Genomic DNA, 23150 nt, shown 5'->3' with positions numbered 1-23150 from the left:
AGATGTCCAGACTACCTGAAGACAGGGTAATACATGCTGTTCAAGAGCACAGTTTGGGTTTGTGTGGGCCTAGGATATATGTGTTTAGTGGGTATCTTCATGTAGCTTGAGTATGTCATGACTCATCATTAAGATCATAGAGCTTGATCAAAATCCACAGTCACTAGAAATAATGAGGAAGAGGAGGCAAGCAGATGAAACACACCCAGATCCTCTGTGAAATGTGGCCATTTCTAACAACCAGCTTGCATTTCTTATTTCCTTTTTTGTGTGTTCAGCCTCCTAAACTGATAGTTGTTGAGGGAGTCCCTTGAAGAGGGAGAGAGTAGAGTTTTTCCTGAGCCACTTGAAATATTAGAACTGGAAACAATGCAAAGAGTTATAGGAGAGCAGAAATTTTTCTTGATATTAGAAAGAACTGCAACTTCTGTAACAACTTGGGTTTTTCAGCAAGGAGCAGATTTTTTACAGAGGGGATGAGTTATCCGTTGCAAACATTAAATACCCATAGAGGCTGTAGAGGAGTGCTATCCTGGTGCCAGTTTACAAAATGTTTGTTATGGTTCTCAACAAGATAGGAAGCTTGCATCAGAAAGTAAATCAATTATATTACTGAACAGTTATGTTACTAAGCATACTCAGCTGACATGCTTTCCATAGCAAAATTTTCTTAATAAAGGAAGCTGACATTCTGGCATGCAAGTCTGCCAGTCACACTTCGAGTCATACTCCTTCCACTGCAACTAGGAACATAACATTCCCTTTAATTCCTGAAATTCTCTGATTCTAAAACCCAAGACTCTCAAGGGAAATTCTTTTATGAGACGCTCTTTGTTCTGCATCTGATGTGTGACTGTAGGAAGTCTGCTTGATCAGGAAGAACTGGGTTCAGGCTGTGAGGGTTCCTGAGTCAGCTTGTTATGGAACCTTTCTGACATATGCATCTCCTGTCGCTTCTGTTTTCAGTGGTGTATGGCTGGAAAGTGTATCACAGTGGGCAAAAAACCAGAGAGCATTCCTGGAGGCTGGGGCCGCTGGTCACCCTGGTCCCACTGTTCCAGGACCTGTGGAGCTGGAGCCCAGAGTGCAGAGAGGCTCTGCAACAACCCTGAGTAAGTCAAGTCAAAGATGTTTTTCTTCCTTCCTTGAGCACTAAGAGACCAGTTGTAGATGGGGTGATGTCAGTGACGCCAAGGCTCTCCAAGGAAACTAAGTAAGTTCCCAAAGACAAAGAGAGCCAGAAGGAAGACTCATAGAGCATGAAGAAAAAAGTTTTGCTTTTCTTATTTCTTGCTTTGTCTCATTTTGGCTTGGTACTGGATTTGAACTTAGGTAACTAAACTGATATCATCATTTGGAGAAATAAACAAAAAAATTTTTAAAGTACACTCCATGTGAAGGTCTCTAGAAGAAAATACGATTAAGTCCTTTTAAATAACCCCATTCCATCAGTGAGGATTATCACACCCAATTTTACTGACAAGACACAGCTTTCTTTCCATTATAATTAATGTATAATCTTATAAAAATAGTTTTCTTCTCTTGGGTAACCAATTATATATAGCTTGGCACATTTTTTGAGGATGATTATTTTTAATGTTTTGAATAAGAATTTTGTAAACCTCAGAGTTCTGTATTAGCCTGTTAAGGATTTCATAGAAGTTATTTCACAAGTTGCTTTCAATTTTTTAATCAAATTGCTTAAATTTTTTATATTTTAAGTTTGCATAATGATATTTTATGTGAAATGTTCTGTTTTCTTGATTTCCAAATATATATAGTACATTCTTAATTTCTTTTTTTTGCTGGTAGACTAGTTCCTAAGTATAATTTTTTAGCAGTGTATATATGATGATTCCTATAAGTAGAAAATGTTTTAAACTTCTTTTATCTAAATTTACATTAGTCTGTGTTGAACAGTAACAGTCACATATTTTAAAAGGCAAATGATATATATTAAAACAATTCCACCAGTATCTCAGTTCTAAATCTTACATCCTTTTTATTATAACATATTACTGTGTGTATATATATATATGTGCATGTATATATACACATATAAACTGTATATATAATTATATATGTAATTTCTCCTAAAGGTTAATAAGTTAATATCTATGAATAACTCAACACACTAACTACTACATAAATTTGTCAGTAAATGGTAGTTACTGTGACATCTTTATCATTTCCCATGCCTATAATTAAGTGTTCATTTGAAGGATTTGGGCAAAATTGTTTAAAAATCTTATTTTTTGTTAAAACACCAGGTTCCTGTGGCTTCAAAAATTCAAAATCAAGAATTTCTTATAGAATTTTTTTACAGAAAATCTTTATTTTATAATTTGTTTCAATGTGATCAGAAAAACTATTTCCATTCTTGTAATCAGGAAATATAGGCAATTTGCTCCAAGATCTGTGGTCAGTGTTGTGTATCAGCCACTGCCAGTGCTGAGCCTTCTTGGGAGGATAGTCAGCAATCTGTGGTTGTCAGAAAAGGGACATTCCTGTTGAGGAAATGAAAGATGATCCCCTAACTTGGCTTGAGGGGAAAAAAATGGTCCTAACTCGCATCTTAGAGGCTACAGTTTGTAATAGAGTCTCCCTGGGTGACTCCATAGAGTGATCATATCTGATCTCAGTAGCTGGTTTGCTTAAGTTCATTGAGAAGGTCAATAAAAATACAGTCACAGATTCAGGTCAGTGCCGGACCAGCCTATGCTGACACTATAGCCTTGATTTATATTGGTCAGCTGTCTTGGCTCATAAAAGGCTCTTAGATGGAAATGAATTGGAGAGCTGCCAAGTCGTAGAGTATCACTTCATCATCACAGACAGGAAACTACCAGCCTAGCCTCAACTGTAAAGTACAATGCTTAGTCCTGCCTACAGGGAATCAATGAATGTGAACTGCCTTGGTTAAAGAATTATCTTTGGGTGTGATAAGTGTAGAAAGTGCCTTCAGCTGGATAACGAAATGTTATCCAGAGGAGGAAGAGATTACTTCGGGCAGGAATTCAGATAGAATTCATGATGGAGATGGAAATAACAGTTATTTGGCTTTAAAGGATGGGCAGTATGTAGACATTTAGAGAAGAGTGGAAATCTAGAAGCACAGGGGGGAAAAAAGCAAACAAGTCAGCTGGTATCGTGGGAGCAGTGTGCAAATGAGAAGGAATGTGGGAAGAAAATGTGTCCAGGTGAGCTAAGTCAGGATCATGATGGCCTTGAATGGCATCATGCTTAAGAGGCTGGACTGTATCCTATGGTCACAGGGTGCCATTATAGGTTTTTCAACAGGAAACTAAAATAATGAAGGTAATCATAAAAGTTAGCCAGAGAAGAATGTGTACAGTAGATAAAAGAGAAAAGACAGAAGTGGAGATAAGGAGGGACAGAGCATTTTTAACATAAAATACTGGCCTTTAAGGAAATTAAAGAACAATTTGTGTGTTTCACGTGTAGACCAAAGTTCGGAGGGAAATACTGCACTGGAGAAAGAAAACGCTATCGCTTGTGCAACATCCACCCCTGTCGCCCAGATACGCCCACTTTTCGGCAGATGCAGTGCAGCGAGTTTGACACTGTTCCCTACAGGAATGAATTCTACCACTGGTTTCCGGTTTTTAATCCAGGTAAGGAGCTGTAATGGAATATTCCAAATCGAGGGTCACAGCCATTATCAGAAAGCATTTATCTGTCAGGGTACTATGATGCAGTACAGAGAAAAAAGGAGAGTTGTGCCATCAAGAGTTTCATATTTTAAGAGGTGGAGACACTGACCTGGTTAAGTGAATCAGTAAATGTTGAAGGTGAATATTCCAACTCCCTGCCAAGCTCCGTGGGAGTTAGAAGAGAATTTTATCAAACATGATGACTCACTTCAAAACAGCTGAGGTACAACTAAGCAATATTTGGGGCTTGTTGGGACACAGGAACTAATCACTAATGGGAGCGCTTATTGATGAGTGTGTGGAATTGAATTTAATTTTGACAGAAACTCAGAAAAGAAGGTCATTATGAGTGTGGAGTAATTTCAAAAAAGTCTTCCAAGGAAGCAGTTGACAATTCTTAAGCATGTGTCATCCTTCTCCTGCAATAAGGAAGGGGAAGGCATTCAAAGTAGAGTCAGCAGTTCCCAGTGAGAAGAGAAAAGCACAAGGCAAGACAAGGTGGTAGAAAATGTGAAATAGATCACCAGTTCCTGTTCGATGCATGAGGCAGGGTGCTCAGGACTGGTGCACTGGGATGACCCTGAGGGATGGGATGGGGAGGGAGGTAGGAGGTAGGGTCAGGATGGGGAACACATGTACACCCATGGCTGATTCATGTGAATGTATGGCAAAAAACCACCACAATATTGTAAAGCAATTAGCCTCCAATTAAAAAAAAAAAAAAAAAGAATGCACCCAGCATTAAAAAAAAAAGAAGAAAATGAATGAGAAACTTGATCACAAATGAGTGAGAGCCAGCTCTGGCCAGAAATCAACATTTTGTATCTATAGGACAATATGCATGCGTGCTAAGTCACTTCAGTCATGTCTGACCCTTTGTGACCCTATGGACGATAGCCTGCCAGGTTTCTCTGTCCATGGGATTCTCCAGACAAGAACACTGGAGTGGGTTGCCATGCCCTCCTCCAGGGGAAGAGCCAGTGTCTCTTATGTCTCCTGCACTGGCCCACGGGTTCTTTACCACTAGTGCCACATAAGGGTAAAATGTAAAGGCAAGCCTCTAAATAATACACATCAGAGGATGAGGGCATAGCGTAGTTGGATAATGGAGCAGCAGCCTTGGCAGTGTTTCTCCTGAATCAGCACCAGTGACACATTTTCTTCTGAAAATGAGGAAAAATCATTGACCTTTAACCATAGCATCAAAGAGGATCTGTGCTCTTCATTGTTATTCCAATAGAGAATGAAAGAAAAGATGGTCCTGAGTTAAGGAAATTTGAAACAACATAGTGAAAAGTAACCCCATTTCTTTTGTGTGAGATTGTTAAGTTTCTGAAATCCAGTTTAATAGAACACAAGAGGACTCCCAGGTATCGGCCAATGAATGAAAATTACATATTTGGACTGTTAGGAAAATGATACAGTGAATTGATTTTGAAAAAAAGTGCTTTTCCTATTTTGTGTCTCCAGAATACCCTGATGGCTGTTGGTTGTCATGGGCAACATCTGCTCCTTGTCTCCCTTTGTTTAGTATTATTCATGCTCTAGAGGAGTGAGTCATTTGGTTTTTGGTGCAATTTTACTTCCTGATCTAAGCACATGAATACAGAAAAGCTCTTGTATATACTCATGTGGGTGCAAAAAAAAAAAAAAATAGTGATGAAAGGTATAGCCAGTTGGTACTACCTATACGTATATTTTGGAAACTCTGCTTTGTTGATAGAACTAGTTGCATCTGTAGTACTAGAGACCCTGAATGAGCAGAACTAAAATGGCATAGCTGCCTCAGTGTTGTGACAGGTGCTTAGTTTGGAGTCCCCACACCTGCCAGATTCAGGGTTGGATTTGTGTCTGTTGGACTCTGATGGCTCAAGTAGCTGGATTTAGAATAAAAAGATTTGATTCAGCTTAACTTTTCACTGATTTATAAGCAATGATTGTCTGCAGACATCACTTTGCTGACAAAGGTCTGTATAGTCAAAACTATGGTTTTTCTAGTAGTCATGTATGGATGTGAGAGTTGAACCATAAAGAAGGCTGAGCACTGAAGAATTGATACTTTTGAACTGTGGTGCTGAAGAAGACTCTTGAGAGTCTCTTGGGCAGCAAGGAGATCAAACCAGTCAATCCTGAAGGAAATCAACCCTGAATATTCATTGGAAGGACTGATGCTGAATCTCCTATACTTTGGCCACCTGATGTGAAGAGCCTCCTTATTGGCAAAGATCCTGATGCTGGGAAAGGTTAAGGGCAGGAGGAGAAGGGGGGATGACAGAGGATGAGGTGGTTGGATGGCATCACTGACTCAATGGACATGAGTTTGAGCAAACTCAGGAAGACAGTGACGGACAGGGAAGTCTAGGGTGCTGCAGTTCATGGAGTCACAAAGAATTGGACACAACTTAGTGTTGAACAGCAACAAATTGCATGCCTCCTTTTTGCATAACATAGCAGTAGATATTAAAGAAATGAGAGTTATAAAAGTAGACACAAATTTCATTTGCTTTTGGAGTGATTGTTTTGCGTCTGTAACTGGTATTGAGACTGTGTATACCGTGTGAGGGAATTATACTGAGTGCCATCTGCTTAATTCGTCTGCCTGGGCTGCACGCCTCCATTCTCCATCTCAGTGGTTTTCTTACAGGCTCCTGTGATATTATTTGAGGTCTAAACTGAGTAGCTACCACCTTGACCAACACACTGACTTCTGTCCCCCCATTAAACTCTGTACTACAGAGTTGCTATTAGTTGCTTAGTTGATGGGCAGTCTTGGTGACAACGATGTGTTCATGACAACAGCTCTGTGCAGAGCACTCGATCTGTGCCAGGCAGTGAGTACTTTATACCTTCCCAGGCTTCCCTTAAAAGCCTCCAGAGGATAAACTCAATGTACAGCAGAGTTTTGGCAGATTTGCTAAGCAGCCAATGGCAGAAGAATCATCACAGATTCAAACATTTGGAATAAGCAAAGAGACTCCATCAAACCTTTTAGTTTTCAAATTCTGTTCCAGGGCTTCCAAAAATGTTTGGTTCTAATTTCATTTTCTAAAAAATCAATTTAATTGAAAAATTAGTTTTTAAAAATGTAGTAAGGAATAATGCTTACATTCAAAAAATTGTATATGTTGTTTTAACATATTGAAAACCATCAGTATATTAACTTATACATATTAATTTGGTTTTCTACAGACCTTAGAATAAAAGTCTCTCATCAACACAATTCAATTGTGAAATATCCTGAGATTACAGATCAAGTTGTTTTAAACTGTTATCATATCATTTACAGCCGTTTGTGTGAGTCAAGATTTTTCAATGCTGTGCAAACAAATAAAAGTTGACACTAATGGTAAAGAACCCACCTGCCAATGCAGGAGACTTAAGAGACTTGAGTTCTTTCCCTGGGTTGGGAAGATCCCCTGGAGGAGGGCATGGCAACCACTCCAGTATTCTTGCCTGGAGAATCCCCACCCATGGACAGAGGAGCCTGGCGGGCTATGGTCCATAGGGTTGCAGAGTCAGACATGACTGAAGCAACTTCACGCATGTGCAAACAAACAAAAAAACCCATAGAAAAAAATTAGGTGCTGCAACCATATAAGTCTGTAACTGCCATCTGTAAACTTGATTTCAAATTTTTCTGTTCATGTTAATAGTCTCTTTGGATCCCACTGAACTATTCTTAAGCATTATATACTTGAACTTACAAAATTTATGCTTCATAAAATTCTGATTTTTTTATCTGCTTTATTTGCAAGATCTTACTTGAAAAAAGAAAAATAATTCTTCTGCCTAAAGGGTTTGAAAAGTTCTAATTTAGATCAACTTACTTTCCAGTATAGGCATTTTCTTTACCAGCTCTCCTAGCCGGAAGAAAAAAAGGCAGCCAAACTCCCCTTGATTGCATTCATGGGAGCACCAGCATGAATAGATGTAGCTATATGTTTTGTCACTAACCCCCATCCTCATCCTTCAGAGATGAAGAAACTTCGTCACAGAGAGAACAGAAACTTAGTCAGGGTTATAGAGTCTTATATAATAGAGGTGGAATTGAAGAATAAAGTCTGTTTGATTAAGAAGCTTAGATACTTACACTAATTTATGTAGATTCTTAGGGACTTGATTAGCCTATGTTAATCAGAAATATGTTTATGTCCTTCATCTTCTATTAGGGGATGGCCAAGACCTTATTTTGGCGCTATCACTTTCTTGGAATCCTTCTTCCTTTTTTGGATGTTTTTCTCAGAACCTCCAACTAACTCCTCATTAAGGCTAATTTTTTAGTTGTTGCTTCTAAATATCTCAGCCCTAGTAATGCTTGCTGCCAGTGAGGTTTCCAGCCAATGTGAAGGATCTGACATGAGGTCAGGCCTCAGTCTGTATCTCCTGAAATAGGATCTTTCAGGAACATATTTAAGGAATTGTTGCAGTTACGTTCCCTAGGAAACAGATTCTGAGACGGATACTAGCATGTAGGAAGTTCAACAGGTGCAGAAGAGGGAAGGAAAAGGGGTTAGGCAGAGACAGAACGCGGGCCACAGTGCAGTCTCAACTGAGGGCTTCTCCACCCTCATGGGGAGCTCTACAGCTGGAAGGACCTTCAGAGTTGCCACAGTTGGTCATGCATCACAACCACTGGGTCCCATGTGCCATAAGAGCAGCCACCGCAATGAGAAGCTTGTGAACTGCAACTAGAGAGTAGCTGCCGTAAGAGAGAAAGCTCATTCATAGCAATGAATACCCAGTGTTTAAATGAGAATGAGAATGTGGTGAACGTCCCAGGAGATCTAGCCAGATGGCTCTCATTTCACAAACTAGGAATCTGTGGCTTAAGGAGGGAAAATGATGGAATAATAAGGATGATGTTTGTGGACACCTCAAAACCATTCACAGCCCCCCTCCCCTTCACTTTCCTCTACGATTGAAAAGGGAAAAGTAGAAGGCTTGCTAATCTGTATTCCCAGGAGCCCCAGTTCCAGCCAAAGAGATAAAGAGGGCAGCCTCAGTGGGTCAGCCCTCTGAGAAGGATTTTAATGGTTTTGACGCAGCTGCCCTCAGCCCCAATCCCATCTTTCTGCCTTTCACTCTTCTCTTGCTGCTTGTCCCTTTGCAACCACGCTCAGACAGCCAAGAGGGAGATAGAAGGAGGATAGCCCCCAAATTTCTGTTATGCAGGGAAAATAAACTGCTGCCCTTTAAAACAAGGCAGCACATTTTTTTGCTGCTTTACAGAAAAACTTATCACTACCTGATAACGAGAACAGACATCTTCCCTGGTGGCTCAGTTGGTAAAGAATCTGCCTGGAATGTAGGAGACCCAGGTTCATTCCCTGCATCAGGGAAGATTCCCTGGAGAAGAGAATAGCTACCCACTCCAGTATTCTTACATGGAGAATTCCATGGAAAGAGGAGCCTGGCAGGCTGATGTCCATGGGTCGCAATGAGTCAGACACGACTGAGCAACTAACACTTTCTTTCAATGAGAACAGCTTATATTCAACTTATATCATTATTTGTTCTATACACATACTTCATTCAACACTTGTATGCATTTTCTTAATTTTAACTCTGTAAGAAAATCCTATGTGGAAATTTAAGTTTTTGACCTAATTTTTATGGATATGCTAATAGATTTAGAGAATAAATAACTTCTTAAATTCATACTATACAATAGAGCCAAGGCTTAGCCCAGACTATACTCTGCAGCCTAAATATCAACTGTGAAAACAGAGACGGGGATAAGTCCATCATCTTAAGAACAATGCATTGAATTTAAAATTTTACCTACGGTGATGTTCACGTTTTTTTTTAAAGATAGATGATTTTATAGCCAAGGGGCTATGGTGGGAGGAAAAGAGCCCCAGTGACGAGTGACTGCTTGTATTATGACAAATGCTAGGTTTGTTAAACTTATGTTGCTTGCCTTTGAAAATCAATTTTTTTAAACATTTAAGCATTATGACAAAATTATTATGTTTGGTAAACAATTTAAGTTGCCAGTCCAAATTTAGTGTCACAGTTCCTAACCATTTTCAGTAAAAGAACATAAACATACAGCAAACATTACCACATTCAGCCTCATCTGAAACATCAGTGAAGTGGGTTTAATTCATTTTGAACAATTCTATTCCTATTTTCATGCCTTTCTATGGTTATAGTAGAAGATATTAATTTTAACACCTCCTAATGTTTCATATGTATTTTTATATATTTAGAGATTACAATATTACCTTCTCAGAAAGTGAAAGAATGCTATTTTAGATCAGCCAAAGTTACAGAGTTTTGGTAATTATTTGACTGATTTGGGGTTGGATTTTTGGTCAGGACTTTTTGTTTCATTTTTTTTCCCCTCAAGCTGATCTGAGCCTGGTCTTAAACTGGGCTTCTTTTTTAAGTTAAATGTTACTTGTTAAAACAATAAAACATTTTAAATTATGCCTTTTGCTTAAGGTTTAGTATTTCTTAGAACCTGGCAAGAAGCTGCACACACACATCACAGATCTCTTCTGCACGTGCACGTGCCCCAAAGTTCCATCAGACTTCACTGAGAAGGCACAGGTGAAAAGTGAAAGTCAGTCGTGTCCGACTCTTTGCGACCCCTTGGACTATGCCGCCCATGGGATTCTCCAGGCCAGAATACTGGGGTGGGTATCCTTTCCTTTCTCCAGGGGATCTTCCCAACCCAGAGATCGAACCTAGGTCTCCCACATTGCAGGCAGATTCTTTACCAGCTGAGCCACCAGGGAAACCCAAGAACACTCGAATGGGGAGCCTATCCTTTCTCTAGTGGACCTTCCTGACCCAGGAATCAAACCAGGGTTGACATAAGAGCAGATGTACAATTATTAAGAGTTTTAAGACATGAGAACAGAGCTTTCAACCAAGTGTGAGGCCCTGGGTGACTACACAGGAGTCATACCCAAGGAGCCATGCCTGTAAATGGATTTTAGAAACTGGATTTTTTTTAAATGGTGAAGCTCAAATTGCAACCTACTGACGGAACGTGAGATGCCTGCAAACTTTTCCTTGACCTAAGAAGTCATTTGTATCCCTCTTAGCAAGTTTTAGTTTCATTTCTAAATGATCACTTTTGCAGGTCATTATTCAAAAACGTTGGGCTGCCCTGTTTCAGCAGAATTGAAAATGCAGCCTTTGATTCAGAGAGTACATTCAGTTCCCTCAGCTTCCTTTGGGAGGATTAATCAGACAGGGTGAGGGCAGAGCTCACCAGTCTATTAGTTTTGGAATTTTCGCTCAGCTGAACTGTAAATGCATAGAAAAGCTGGAGGGGAAATACCACATGAGCTGGACGAAAAGGATGTGTGAGGAAAGATGAATGTACCTAAGGTGGTAAAACACTCTACTCTGGATATTGTGGAAGAAGTGAGTTAGCTTTCTAGTACAGACTCTCGGACGGTTGTGGTGACCTTTGAGAACTAAGATTATCCATTGTTCCTCTTATCCCTTTGTTCAGGGCCCTGTGTCACAGGCCCACCTGATGACATTACTCAGAACACCGTGACAGACAGAGGCCAGAGGAAAGGGCAGGGAAACAGGACTCCAGGGCTGCCTTGAAAACTGCCTCAGAACCCTGAGCCTTTAATTCACAATGGCTGCTTTCAAGTACAGGTTCCTTCTGGCCTTGGGCACACCAGTGGGTCATAGGTGTGCAGGTTCTGGGAGTCACAGCAGCGGGTCTGTGTTTTGCTCTTGCTTTTAGCACAGATTATTTACTAGGTATTCTTAGACTCCATAGTGTATGCTCAGTTGTCCAACTCTTTGTGTCCCCATGAACTGTAGCCCTCCAGGCTTCTCTGTCCATGGGATTTCCCAAGCAAGAATGCTGGAGTGGGTTGCCATTTCCTCCTCCAGAGGATCTTTCTGACCCATGGATCAAACCCCTATCTCCTGCAGCACCTGCACTGCAGGCAGATTCTTTACCACTAAGCCACTAGGGAAGCCTTAAGACTCCATAGGCCACTGAACTTACGTTCCATAGGAATCTATGTTTCTTCCTTGCAGTGTGCTTCAGTTAGCCTGTCTAACCATAAAGGATGTGCTAATCCAGTATCACAGAAGGAAGGTGAAAGGAAGTCTTGAAATGAGGGCCTTTCTTCATGGAATGAGACCTTCCCCATTGTCTTGATTGAGGGCCAAGATATTATTTATAAAGAAATATATGCTTATTTTAAAATGCAAGCATATATAATAAAATGAAATAAAAATGAATTCTTCTTAGCCCAGCACACTTACTCCTCAGAGGCAAGCGTTGTTAACAGCAGATTTCCATTTACACACAAATGGACTCATATTTTGCCAGTTCTGCTAGTTTTCCACTCATGGAGTGGAACACTATTACCTTATTCCTCTTAGTGACTGCATTAGCCTTCCGTTATGTAAATACAGCTTAATTGATGTGTCTGTTTCTTCCTGGATAAACAGCTGCCACGAACATCCTTGACCTCCGTCACTAAGTTCAAGGTTCATTTTTTATTTATTTTTTATTTTTTTACTTTACAATACTGTATTGGTTTTGCCATATATCGACATGAATCCACCACAGGTGTACATGAGTTCCCAACCCTGAGCCCCCCTCCCACCACTCTCTCCATATCATCTCTCTGGGTCATCCCAGTGCACCAGCCCCAAGCATCCGGTATCCTGTATCGAACCTAGACTAGCGATTCGTTTCTTACATGATAGTATACATGTTTCAATGCCGTTCTCCCAAATCATCCCACCCTCTCCCTCTCCCACAGAGTCCAAAAGTCTGTTCTTTACATCTGTGTCTCTTTTGCTGTCTCACATACAGGGTTATCGTTACCATCCTTCTAAATTCCATATATATGTGTTAGTATACTGTATTGGTGTTTTTCTTTCTGGCTTACTTCACTCTGTATAATAGGCTCCAGTTTCATCCACCTCATTAGAACTGGTTCAAATGTATTCTTTTTAATGGCTGCGTAATACTCCATTGTGTATATGTACCACAGCTTTCTTATCTATTCATCTGCTGATGGACATCTAGGTTGCTTCCATGTCCTGGCTATTATAAACAGTGCTGCGATGAACATTGGGGTACATGTGTCTCTTTCAATTCTGGTTTCCTCGGTGTGTATGCCCAGCAGTGGGATTGCTGGGTCATATAGTTTTTAAAATTTACTTTTGGTTGTGCTGGGTCTTTGTTGCTACGTGGGCTTTCTCTAGTTGCAGAGAGGGGAGTGCTACTCCCTGTTACATTGGTGGGCTTCCCACTGCGGTGACTTCTCCTGTTGCTGAGCACAGGCTCTAAGGCATGCAGCCCTCATTAGCTGTGGTGCCTGGGCCCGGTTGACCAGGGTGTGGGGATCTTCCCGGATCAGAGATCAAACCCGGGTCCCCTGCATTGGCACTCAAATTCTTACCCACTGGACCACCAGGGAAGCCCCTCAAGGCTCATTTTTATAACTGAGTGGATGATCTCTCAGGATGGAGTTGATCTGTTTGCCACTCTGTCCAGAAGTTTCTCCCTAACAGTGTTGATCACTGCCACGGCTGTTACTAAGTACTCATGGGTTAAGAGCCTTTTCTGAGTGTAATAATCTACTAGTATTCACTGGGAAAGGTTAATGGTAATCACATTAAAACAACTGCTGTATGCCAGATACCTTATTCCAGGTTTCAGGGTGTTATTCCCTGACAGTCCCTTCCATGCAAAGACCAAGAAGGCCCTGGGCAAGATGAAAGCGTCAGGGCTGGAATTTGAACCTCTATGACTCTAACTCCAAAGATCGTGGGAAGGAGAGACTCCCAGGTTGTGCTTATTTCTGCTCCTCTTCCTCCTTTCGGCCCTCATCAGCATGTGTCCTGGCTCCTCTTTCTCACAGCGTGCTTGGCGGTAGTAGCTGATCAATGCACAGATGCCTGCAGTGCTCTTGAGGACATCGCAGCCTGGTTGAGGGGATTGTAAAATGTGTAGTCTTAGAAGCACAGAGCTGTGGAGACCTCAACAGGCATTGTAGGAGTGGAACAGCTTTGACCCAGGTCCACAGTCACAGAAAAGGAAAGTCACGGGGCCACCTATTGACCTAGCAGGGTGTAGAATTCTTTATACAAAATTGACAAGACAGCAATTGTTTAGAAAATAGTAAAACAAAGCATGAAATCAGTGCAGAATTGATTAGAAATGGCATCATGGAATAATCTGAAGGAGAAGAGGATATTTCAAGAAAGATTTGTGTATGTATGGGAAAGAGAATTTGAGCCAACGTTACAAAACACAGGTCTTTTGACTGTTCTGAAAGAGGATTGGAAAGACAAATGCTTAGCTTATGGGGCAAGGACCTTCAGAATTCACCAGGTCACAATAAGGAGGTGAAATCAACAACTATGGCAACTGTCACTTGTCAGACACTTACTGTACACCAGGTACCATGCTGAGTGCTTGACATACAATCTCTGCCTTAATCTTCACATTTACCCTGCAAAGTAGATATCATTATCCCCAATTTTCAGATGAGGAACTGAGTCACAGAAAGATTAAGTAACTTTCTCAAGGTAAAATTAGACCTTCATGAATTTTTATGACTCTGCTTTCTGTAAAAGTCATGGCTCCAGAGGCTAGTGATTCTCACCATATTTCAGTTCAGTTCAGTTCAGTCGCTCAGTCGTGTCCGACTCTTTGCGACCCCATGAATTGCAGCACGCCAGGCCTCCCTGTTCATCACCATCTCCCATCTCCCGAAGTTAACTCAGACTCACGTCCATTGAGTCCGTGATGCCATCCAGCCATCTCATCCTCGGCCGTCCCCTTCTCCTCCTGCCCCCAATCCCTCCCAGCATCAAAGTCTTTTCCAATGAGTCAACTCTTCGCATGAGGTGGCCACAGTACTGGAGTTTCAGCTTTAGCATCATTCATGGAAAAAGCAAGAGAGTTCCAGAAACACATCTATTTCTGCTTTATTGACTATGCCAAAGCCTTTGACTGTGTGGATCACAATAAACTGTGGAAAATTCTGAAAGAGATGGGAATACCAGACCACCTGACTTGCCTCTTAAGAAATCTGTTTGCAGGTCAGGAAGCAACAGTTAGAACTGGACATGGAACAACAGACTGGTTCCAAATAGGAAAAGGAGTACGTCAAGGCTGTATATTGTCACCTTGCTTATTTAACTTCTATGCAGAGTACATCATGAGAAACGCTGGACTGGAAGAAGCACAAGCTGGAATCAAGATTTCCGGGAGAAATATCAATAACCTCACCATATTTAAGACCCATGAAAGATTTTAAAAATGGAGTTCGGCGAGTGTTCTGCCAAGTTTGTTTCTCAGATGTGATCTGTGAATAAATGCATTGTCTAAGAGCAAAAAAGTGGTTACTTGAAAGGTCTCATTAAAGCATTTCTTTTTTGTTAAAAATAATTCTGTGTGTGTAGGTTAGGGGCTAATAGAGTGAGCGCTAAGCTGAACCATCAGCTTTTACTCTGTCACTCATACTGTGAGCTCTTGGAACACTTAATCTCTCTGGGCCTAAAATTTTCTCTTCTAAATGGAGATAATAAGAGAACTAACATCCTGGGGTGGTTGTGATTGTTAGAATGAGATAACGGAACGACTGCAAAGCACAAGATCTGGTAAATAATGTTCAGATAATACACTGGCGGTTATTTTAACAAGCAAAAATCCCCGTTAACTCACTAAATAAGTAACACCCACCAAATCTCTGAATAGTTTTATCCTTCAGGAAGTGAGTCAAATAGCACAAGCCCAAAGGGAATATAACTAACCAAACATTGGAACTTAACCACTTTGGAATTCAAAATGCCTTTGGATGGGGGTTTTACTGGCCACAAGGACCCATTTTTACAACCCTAAGAATGAGTGTCTTCTTAAAATTTGCACCCTTAGGCACCTCTGGGCTTCCCTGGTGGCTCAGCTGGTAAAGAATCCACCTGCAATGCACAAGACCTGGGTTCAGTCCCAGGGTTGGGAAGATCCCTTGGAGAAGGGAATGGCTACCCACTCCAGTATTCTGGCCTGGAGAGTTCCATGGACTGAATAGGGGTCACAAAGAGTCAGACACGACTGAGTGACTTTCACTTTTCAGTTTAGGCACCTCTCGTCCCAGCCTTCCCCAGCAGGCTGGAACAGGTAATTCCTTTAGAAAAGCTCCACAATAATTCAGGGGTGCTTCCTCTTTGGGTTTAATGTGTCCCGATATCAATACAAAATCTCAAATCTAAATTCTAAAGCTCAAATCAAAGCCTCATTTTAAAGTGCTTCCCCTGCCTCTATCCTGCTCGACAGCCTGATATTTCCTTAGTCGCTTCCCAGCTCACTTGGACTCAGCGCACCTGGGTGGATGCTCTCACCTCTGAAAGAGCAGAATTGCTCCCAGGTGGTTCCTCTAAGCACTTCTATTCCAGTTCAGGCAGACAGAACTAATCATGCTGCCAGGAATGAAGATTTACAGTAACCCTGGAGTCTACTCGTCCTTTGCCGTTGGCGCTTTGTGGAGTGATCTCTCCAACTCATGTTAACTTCATTTGTATTCTCAGACAAATTATCCACTGCACTTTATATAAAATCAGTTGGTATTCTTTATGCACTTTTACCTTTTACCTTTCTCCTTCGAGTTTTGAGCATATGCTTTAGAAGCTGTGACTCAAATTTCTCCCGAGTTACCGTGTTTGATTTTTGCTCATAGTTAGATTTGTGTAAGCTGTACATTTTTATTTCTTCACCACGTGGATCGTGGCATCCCTGAGTATCCATACCTAGAGGTGTGCACACTGTCTTGTATTTGGGGCCCATCCACACTGAGGTGTGTTCATGGCAAATGGACCTAAGGCTGGTCTCATCAAGCCCTCAGCTGGTCACAACACCAAGAAATTAACAGCACTTTCCCCAGTAGACAGACCCAGAAGAGATCCCAAAAGGACATTTCTAAAGGGGATAATCTTAGATTTTTCACTTAAAAAAAAAAAAAGCAAGACATAATATTCAAAGAAAATTACTATTTGAATTATTATTATATATATACACATATAGGGTTTCCTAGGTGTCCTAGTGGTAAATAACCCACCCGCCAATGCAGGAGACCTAAGAAACACGGATTCGATTCTTGGGTCATGGAAAATCCCCTGGAAGAGGGCATGGCAACCAACTCCAGTATTCTTGCCTGGACAATCCCACAGGCAAAGGAGCCTGGCAGTCTACAATCCATAGAATGGCAAAGAGTTGAACATGACTGAAGCAACTTAGCATGCATGCATGTACATGTATTACCTATTACAATTTTTAAGGCAATTTATGTTTTGAAAGTTATCTCCTTTTCTGGTTATTCTAAATACTTCCAAATAGATATGAATTTTGTTCAATAAATCTTTAGAACATTTATATGTGGGAGATCACCCATCTTCATTCACAAGGGAATAGAAAATTGCAGCTTAAAATGGATTCAATGCAGGACCTAGCACGGTGGGAGGGACCACTGTGATAAGCAGGTTGGCTTCTGCTTTGGATAAAACACAGATCTTTTGTTTCTATGTGATTGTAAACCTGTGTTCAAGGACTTCTTGAAGAGAGTAAGGGAGAATATTTGTTGGGTTGGTTTATGATCGTGCCAGTGGTATTAGTCGGAGAAGGCAATGGCACCCCACTCCAGTACTCTTGCCTGGAAAATCCCATGGACGGAGGAGCCTGGTAGGTTGCAGTCCACAGGGTCGCTAAGAGTCGGATAGGACTGAGCGTCTTCACTTTCACTTTTCACTTTCATGCATTGGAGAAGGAAATGGCAACCCACTCCAGTATTCTTGCCTGGAAAATCCCAGGGACGGGGGAGCCTAGTGGGCTGCCGTCTGTGGGGTCGCACAGAGTCGGACACGACTGAAGCGACTTAGCAGCAGCAGCAATGGTATTAGTAATGAGCTGGCCCCCGTGGAAGCATCTCCTGCGGTGGCCTGCTTACTTTGCTGCAAACAATAGGCAAGCATCATGCTTGTCTGGAGTCTGGCATCTCTGGTTTCTATTACTTATTTTCTAGGTTAACCCCAGATACTCAGTACCTTATTTTTATAAGCACAGTTCAATACTGGCTTGAAAGGTCTCCTCATTTGTAACAAAAGACAGCATTTTAAAGCAGTCTTCCCAATTTAATTTGTTGTAAACCTCTTTAAAAGAAAGAAGTTCCCATTACAGCATGTGTCATAGAAAGGTAGAAGATGGGAATCTCCAGATTGATGACACCTGGGCGGGAGGGGTCCTGTGTACAAATCCTGGGGGAAGGGTGCTGAGCTGGGAAGCTAACATGTGAGGATTTGTCTCTCTTTCACTTCAGCACGTCCTTGTGAGCTCTACTGCCGACCCATAGATGGCCACTTTTCCGAGAAAATGCTGGATGCTGTCATTGATGGTACCCCTTGCTTTGAAGGCGGCAACAGCAGAAATGTCTGTATTAATGGCATGTGTAAGGTATTGGGTATGTTTCCTTAATCTACAACTCTATAAAATCATGATTTTTCACTAATTTGGAAAGCTAGATGTTTTCATCCTTTGCTTTTGTGGTATTTGCATGTGGACTGGTATTTCTATAGCCTGTGAGGCAAGACTTTTCAGTTCTCATCAAGGTCACAGTTAGAAACCAAATGTCCTCCTGGTTTTGTCTTCATTTCCTGAGCTATTGATGTGCTCTGTGATATTTCAGGCATGGGGCTGAGTCAAACTGAAGAAGAATCAAATTATTCTTTGGAGGAATAATTCTTTGGAGGAATCATTAGCAAAAGGCAACTTGAATTATTTCAGTGACTTTGAATTCTCATTGGTTACTTACCAACAGTAAGTTTGAGGAAAAACTAATAAATGATTATATAGTGTTTTTCACAAAGCATTTTGATATTTAATTCACCTTGATCCTCAACATGATCACCTTAGGAAGAGAGATGGCATAATTATAGACTGATAATTATAAACCAGGTCTTCTGATATCAGTTTAACTTTTCACATTGACTCCATTAGGAAACTCTTGCCTTTATATAAATTACTTGGGTCTGATTTTTAATCAGACTTGGCATCACCGACTCAATGGATATGGGTTAGAGCAAGCTCTGGGAGTTGGTGATGGACAGGGCAGCCTGGCATGCTGCAGTCCATGGGGTCACAAGGAGTCAGACATGACCAAGTGACCAAACTGATTTTTTAATGCATTTATATGTACAACCACTGAGGAATTTCTCCCACTGCTTACAGTCTATTTTGCAAGGAACTAAGGAACAAGTTTTGAGATCCAGTACTTGGTCATAAACCTCAGTTTAAAGAGCAGGTGTTTTGGGGACTTCCCTGATGGTCCCGTGATTAAGACTCAGCGCTTCCACAGCTGGGGGCACGGGTTTGATCCCTGGTCAGGGAACTAAGATCCCACATGCCATGTGCCATGGCCAAAAATAAATAAAGAGAAGGTGTTTTTAATCAATGAAAGAAAAGCTATATAAAAATAATCAACTATTAGTAAAGCACAAGGGCTTAGTGCTTAGGCTCTGGAATATGAACCCAGTACCACTATTTCCAAGCTGTGTAACTCTATACATCTTTTTAAGACTCCGTTATCTTTCACAGAATTGAGATATTAACATATCTTTTTAGATTAAATAGAGTTTTATATGTAAAGCCCTTAACAGAGCCCATGGCACACCAAAACCTCTTAATATATTTTACTCATTTTTGCAAGTAATTGTCACAGTTTTTCCACTGGACTGAGTTATCATCATGAGAAGATCCTGGCCATCAGTGTTTAGTACCCTGGGAAGGTGAATTTTTCACCCTGCCATTGCTGATGGACTTATTTCAGTCCTGACCAAGGCACAGGGAGGCAGTATATGCTTCCCAGGACTGAGTGAGCTAACAGCAGGTCATAATCAGACTCTAAATTAGAAGGAACTCAGGCAAAATTCTCTTCCTGACACACTAATTACCATTGTAGCTACAAAGAGCCAAAAATAATTAATATATTTTAGGTTAGGTCTGTTCCCCAGAGTAGGAACAAGTTTGGCTAATTTAGGCCCCAACAGCCCCATGGCCATTTAATACAGCGGTTCTCAGGCCTGGCTGACTATTAGAATCAGCTGGAGAGTTTTTAAAAACCGTACTGATGTCTGGCTCTATCTCCAACCTATTAGTTCAGAATCACCTGGATGTGGAGACTAGGCATTGGTATTTTTAAGACTCCTCAGGTGATTGCCATATGCTGTTAAGGGCTGAGGACTTTAGTCATCAAGAAATGAATGTGATGCCAAAATTATCTGTTAGACCTAAATACCTTTGCCTGTAGAGAGACTGTATTTAGCTTCTGATGGAAAAAGCAAGTAGTTTGAATGGAAGTATAAGGGGTGTTGGGTATCTCTCTTGAAGGCAATTAAATCAGCTTAATAGAATAAGTCAGATTCTCTCAGCTTGTTTTTTTCTTTCTGGAAACCAGTTAAGGTCTTTTAGAAACATTAATTACTCACTTTCTGTGTGTACCACACTGAGCTAAGTATTTAAGCTGAGAAATTATGTCAAATCAAACTTACCTTAATAGCCTAAATGCAATTTATCTTTTAAAGATCCAGATTGTAGTCATTTTCAGCTTTTGTTAGTCTTATTCATTTACTACAGTTTTTTTCCAAAGGGAATTTGAACATGTATTGAAAGAAAAAGTTACACCATCAGAAAAAAATGTATATGGTGTCTGATTCATCTTTGTGTATATGAAAATGTTTGCTTATGGTCATATGAATACCTGCTATAGTTGCTTATACTCATATATTTAGCTATTTTGAAATTATGATACTTGCCACCATTTTGGCATGTTAGATTTGCAGATTTTGTTATCAAGGGAATTACTGAATGTTGATCAGAACTGAATTTTTTTAGGGGAAGTAACTCTGTGTTCCTCTCCCAATTTTTTTAACCTGTACTGAATTTCTAAGCTTCTTTTTTTTTTTCTATTTATTGAATTTTTTTTTACTATTTCATTTACCCTCTGTTTCTACACAAGGCTAAGATTTTAAGTAAAGTGGTATTTGCAGTCAACTTATTTTCTCCTGTCCTTTTTGGGGGAGGATTTACACTCATCTTCTGCTAGATTTTTTAGCGTTAATGGATACAGCGTCCTCAGAGTTCTTTCTCATTTAAAAATATGTATATTTCTTCCTGGTTTAGTTTTGGAAAATTGTATTTTTCTAAGAATTTGTCCATTTCTTCCAGGTTGTCCATTTTATTGGCATATAATTGCTGATAGTAGTCTCTTATAATCCTTTGTATTTCTGTGTTGTCTGTTGTGATCTCTCCATTTTCATTTCTAATTTTGTTGATTTGATTTTTCTCTCTTTGCTTCTTGATGAGTCTGGCTAATGGTCTGTCAATTTTATTTATCCTTTCAAAGAACCAGCTTTTGGCTTTGTTGATTTTTGCTATGGTCTCTTTTGTTTCTTTTGCATTTATTTCTGCCCTAATTTTTAAGATTTCTTTCCTTCTGCTAACTCTGGGGTTCTCTAATTCTTCCTTTTCTAGTTGCTTTAGGTGTAGAGTTAGGTTATTTATTTGACTTTTTTCTTGTTTCTTGAGGTATGCCTGTATTGCTATGAACTTTCCTCTTAGCACTGCTTTTATAGTGTCCCACAGGTTTTGGGTTGTTGTGTTTTCATTTTCATTAGTTTCTATGCATATTTTGATTTCTTTTTTGATTTCTTCTGTGATTTGTTGGTTATTCAGAAGCGTGTTGTTCAGCCTCCATATGTTGGAATTTTTAATAGGTTTCCTCCTGTAATTGAATTCTAATCTTAGTGCATTATGGTCAGAAAAGATGCTTGGAATGATTTCGATTTTTTTGAATTTATCAAGGTTATATTTATGGCCCAGGATGTGATCAATCCTCGAGAAGGTTCCATGAGCACTTGAGAAAAAGGTGAAATTCATTGTTTTGGGGTGAAATGTCCTATAGATATCAATTAGGTCTAACTGGTCTAATGTATCATTTAAAGTTTGCGTTTCTTTGTTAATTTTCTGTTTAGTTGATCTGTCCATATGTGTGAGTGGGGTATTAAGGTCTCCCACTATTATTGTGTTGTTGTTAATTTCCTCTTTCATACTTGTTAGCATTTGTCCTACATATCGCGGTGCTCCTATATTGGGTGCATATATATTTATAATTGTTATATCTTCTTCTTGGATTGATCCTTTGATCATTATGTAGTGGCCTTCTTTGTCTCTTTTCACAGCCTTTGTTTTAAAGTCTATTTTATCGGATATGAGTATTGCCACTCCTGCTTTCTTTTGGTCTCTATTTGCATGGAATATCTTTTTCCAACCCTTCACTTTCAGTCTGTATGTGTCCCTTGTTTTGAGGTGGGTCTCTTGTAAGCAGCATATAGAGGGTTCTTGTTTTTGTATCCATTCGGCCAGTCTTTGCCTTTTGGTTGGGGCATTCAATCCATTTACGTTTAAGGTAATTATTGATAAGTATGATCCCGTTGCCATTTATTTTATTATTTTGGGTTCGGGTTTATACTCCCTTTTTGTGTTTCCTGTCTAGAGAATATCCTTTAGAATTTGTTGGAGAGCTGGTTTGGTGGTGCTGAATTCTCTCAGCTTTTGCTTGTCTGTAAAGCTTTTGATTTCTCCTTCGTATTTGAATGAGATCCTTGCTGGGTATAGTAATCTGGGCTGTAGGTTATTTTCTTTCATCACTTTAAGTATGTCTTGCCATTCCCTCCTGGCCTGAAGAGTTTCTATTGAGAGATCAGCTGTTATCCTTATGGGAGTCCCCTTGTGTGTTATTTGTTGTTTTTCCCTTGCTGCTTTTAATAGTTGTTCTTTGTGTTTGATCTTTGTTAATTTGATTAATATGTGTCTTGGGGTGTTTCGCCTTGGGTTTATCCTATTTGGGACTCTCTGGGTTTCTTGGACTTGGGTGATTATTTCCTTCCCCATTTTAGGGAAGTTTTCAACTATTATCTCCTCAAGGATTTTCTCATGGTCTTTCTTTTTGTCTTCTTCTTCTGGGACTCCTATAATTCGAATGTTGGAGCGTTTCATATTGTCCTGGAGGTCTCTGAGATTGTCCTCATTTCTTTTAATTCGTTTTTCTTTTTTCCTCTCTGATTCATTTATTTCTACCATTCTGTCTTCTATTTCACTAATCCTATCTTCTGCCTCCGTTATTCTATTATTTGTTGCCTCCAGAGTGTTTCTGATCTCATTTATTGCATTATTCATTGTATATTGACTCTTTTTTATTTCTTCTAGGTCCTTGTTGAACCTTTCTTGCATCTTCTCAATCCTTGTCTCTAGGGTATTTATCTGTGATTCCATTTTGACTTCAAGGTTTTGGATCATTTTCACTATCAATATTCGGAATTCTTTCTCAGGTAGATTTCCTATCTCTTCCTCTTTTGTCTGGTTTGGTGGGCATTTCTCCTGCTCCTTTACCTGTTGGGTATTCCTCTGTCTCTTCATCTTGGTTA

At 40.2% G+C, this 23150-nt stretch overlaps 1 protein-coding gene across 1 annotated transcript in view; it reads left to right on the top strand.

Annotated features, from left to right (window-relative positions):
• The window catches only part of ADAMTS12 (ADAM metallopeptidase with thrombospondin type 1 motif 12), a 387436-nt gene that overhangs the window by 229394 nt on the left and 134892 nt on the right, over positions 1–23150 (top strand). Inside the window, exons 11-13 of the mRNA XM_040262292.1 lie at positions 967–1112; positions 3466–3635; positions 17990–18123. Coding sequence (XP_040118226.1) covers positions 967–1112; positions 3466–3635; positions 17990–18123 — 450 coding nt within the window. The remainder of the gene's footprint in view (positions 1–966; positions 1113–3465; positions 3636–17989; positions 18124–23150) is intronic.

This window comes from Oryx dammah, unplaced genomic scaffold (genome assembly GCF_014754425.2).
Source record: "Oryx dammah isolate SB20612 unplaced genomic scaffold, SCBI_Odam_1.1 HiC_scaffold_20, whole genome shotgun sequence".
NCBI lineage: Eukaryota > Metazoa > Chordata > Mammalia > Artiodactyla > Bovidae > Oryx > Oryx dammah.
Note: the sequence above shows the minus strand (reverse complement) of the source record. Positions and strands in the feature narration are given on the sequence as shown.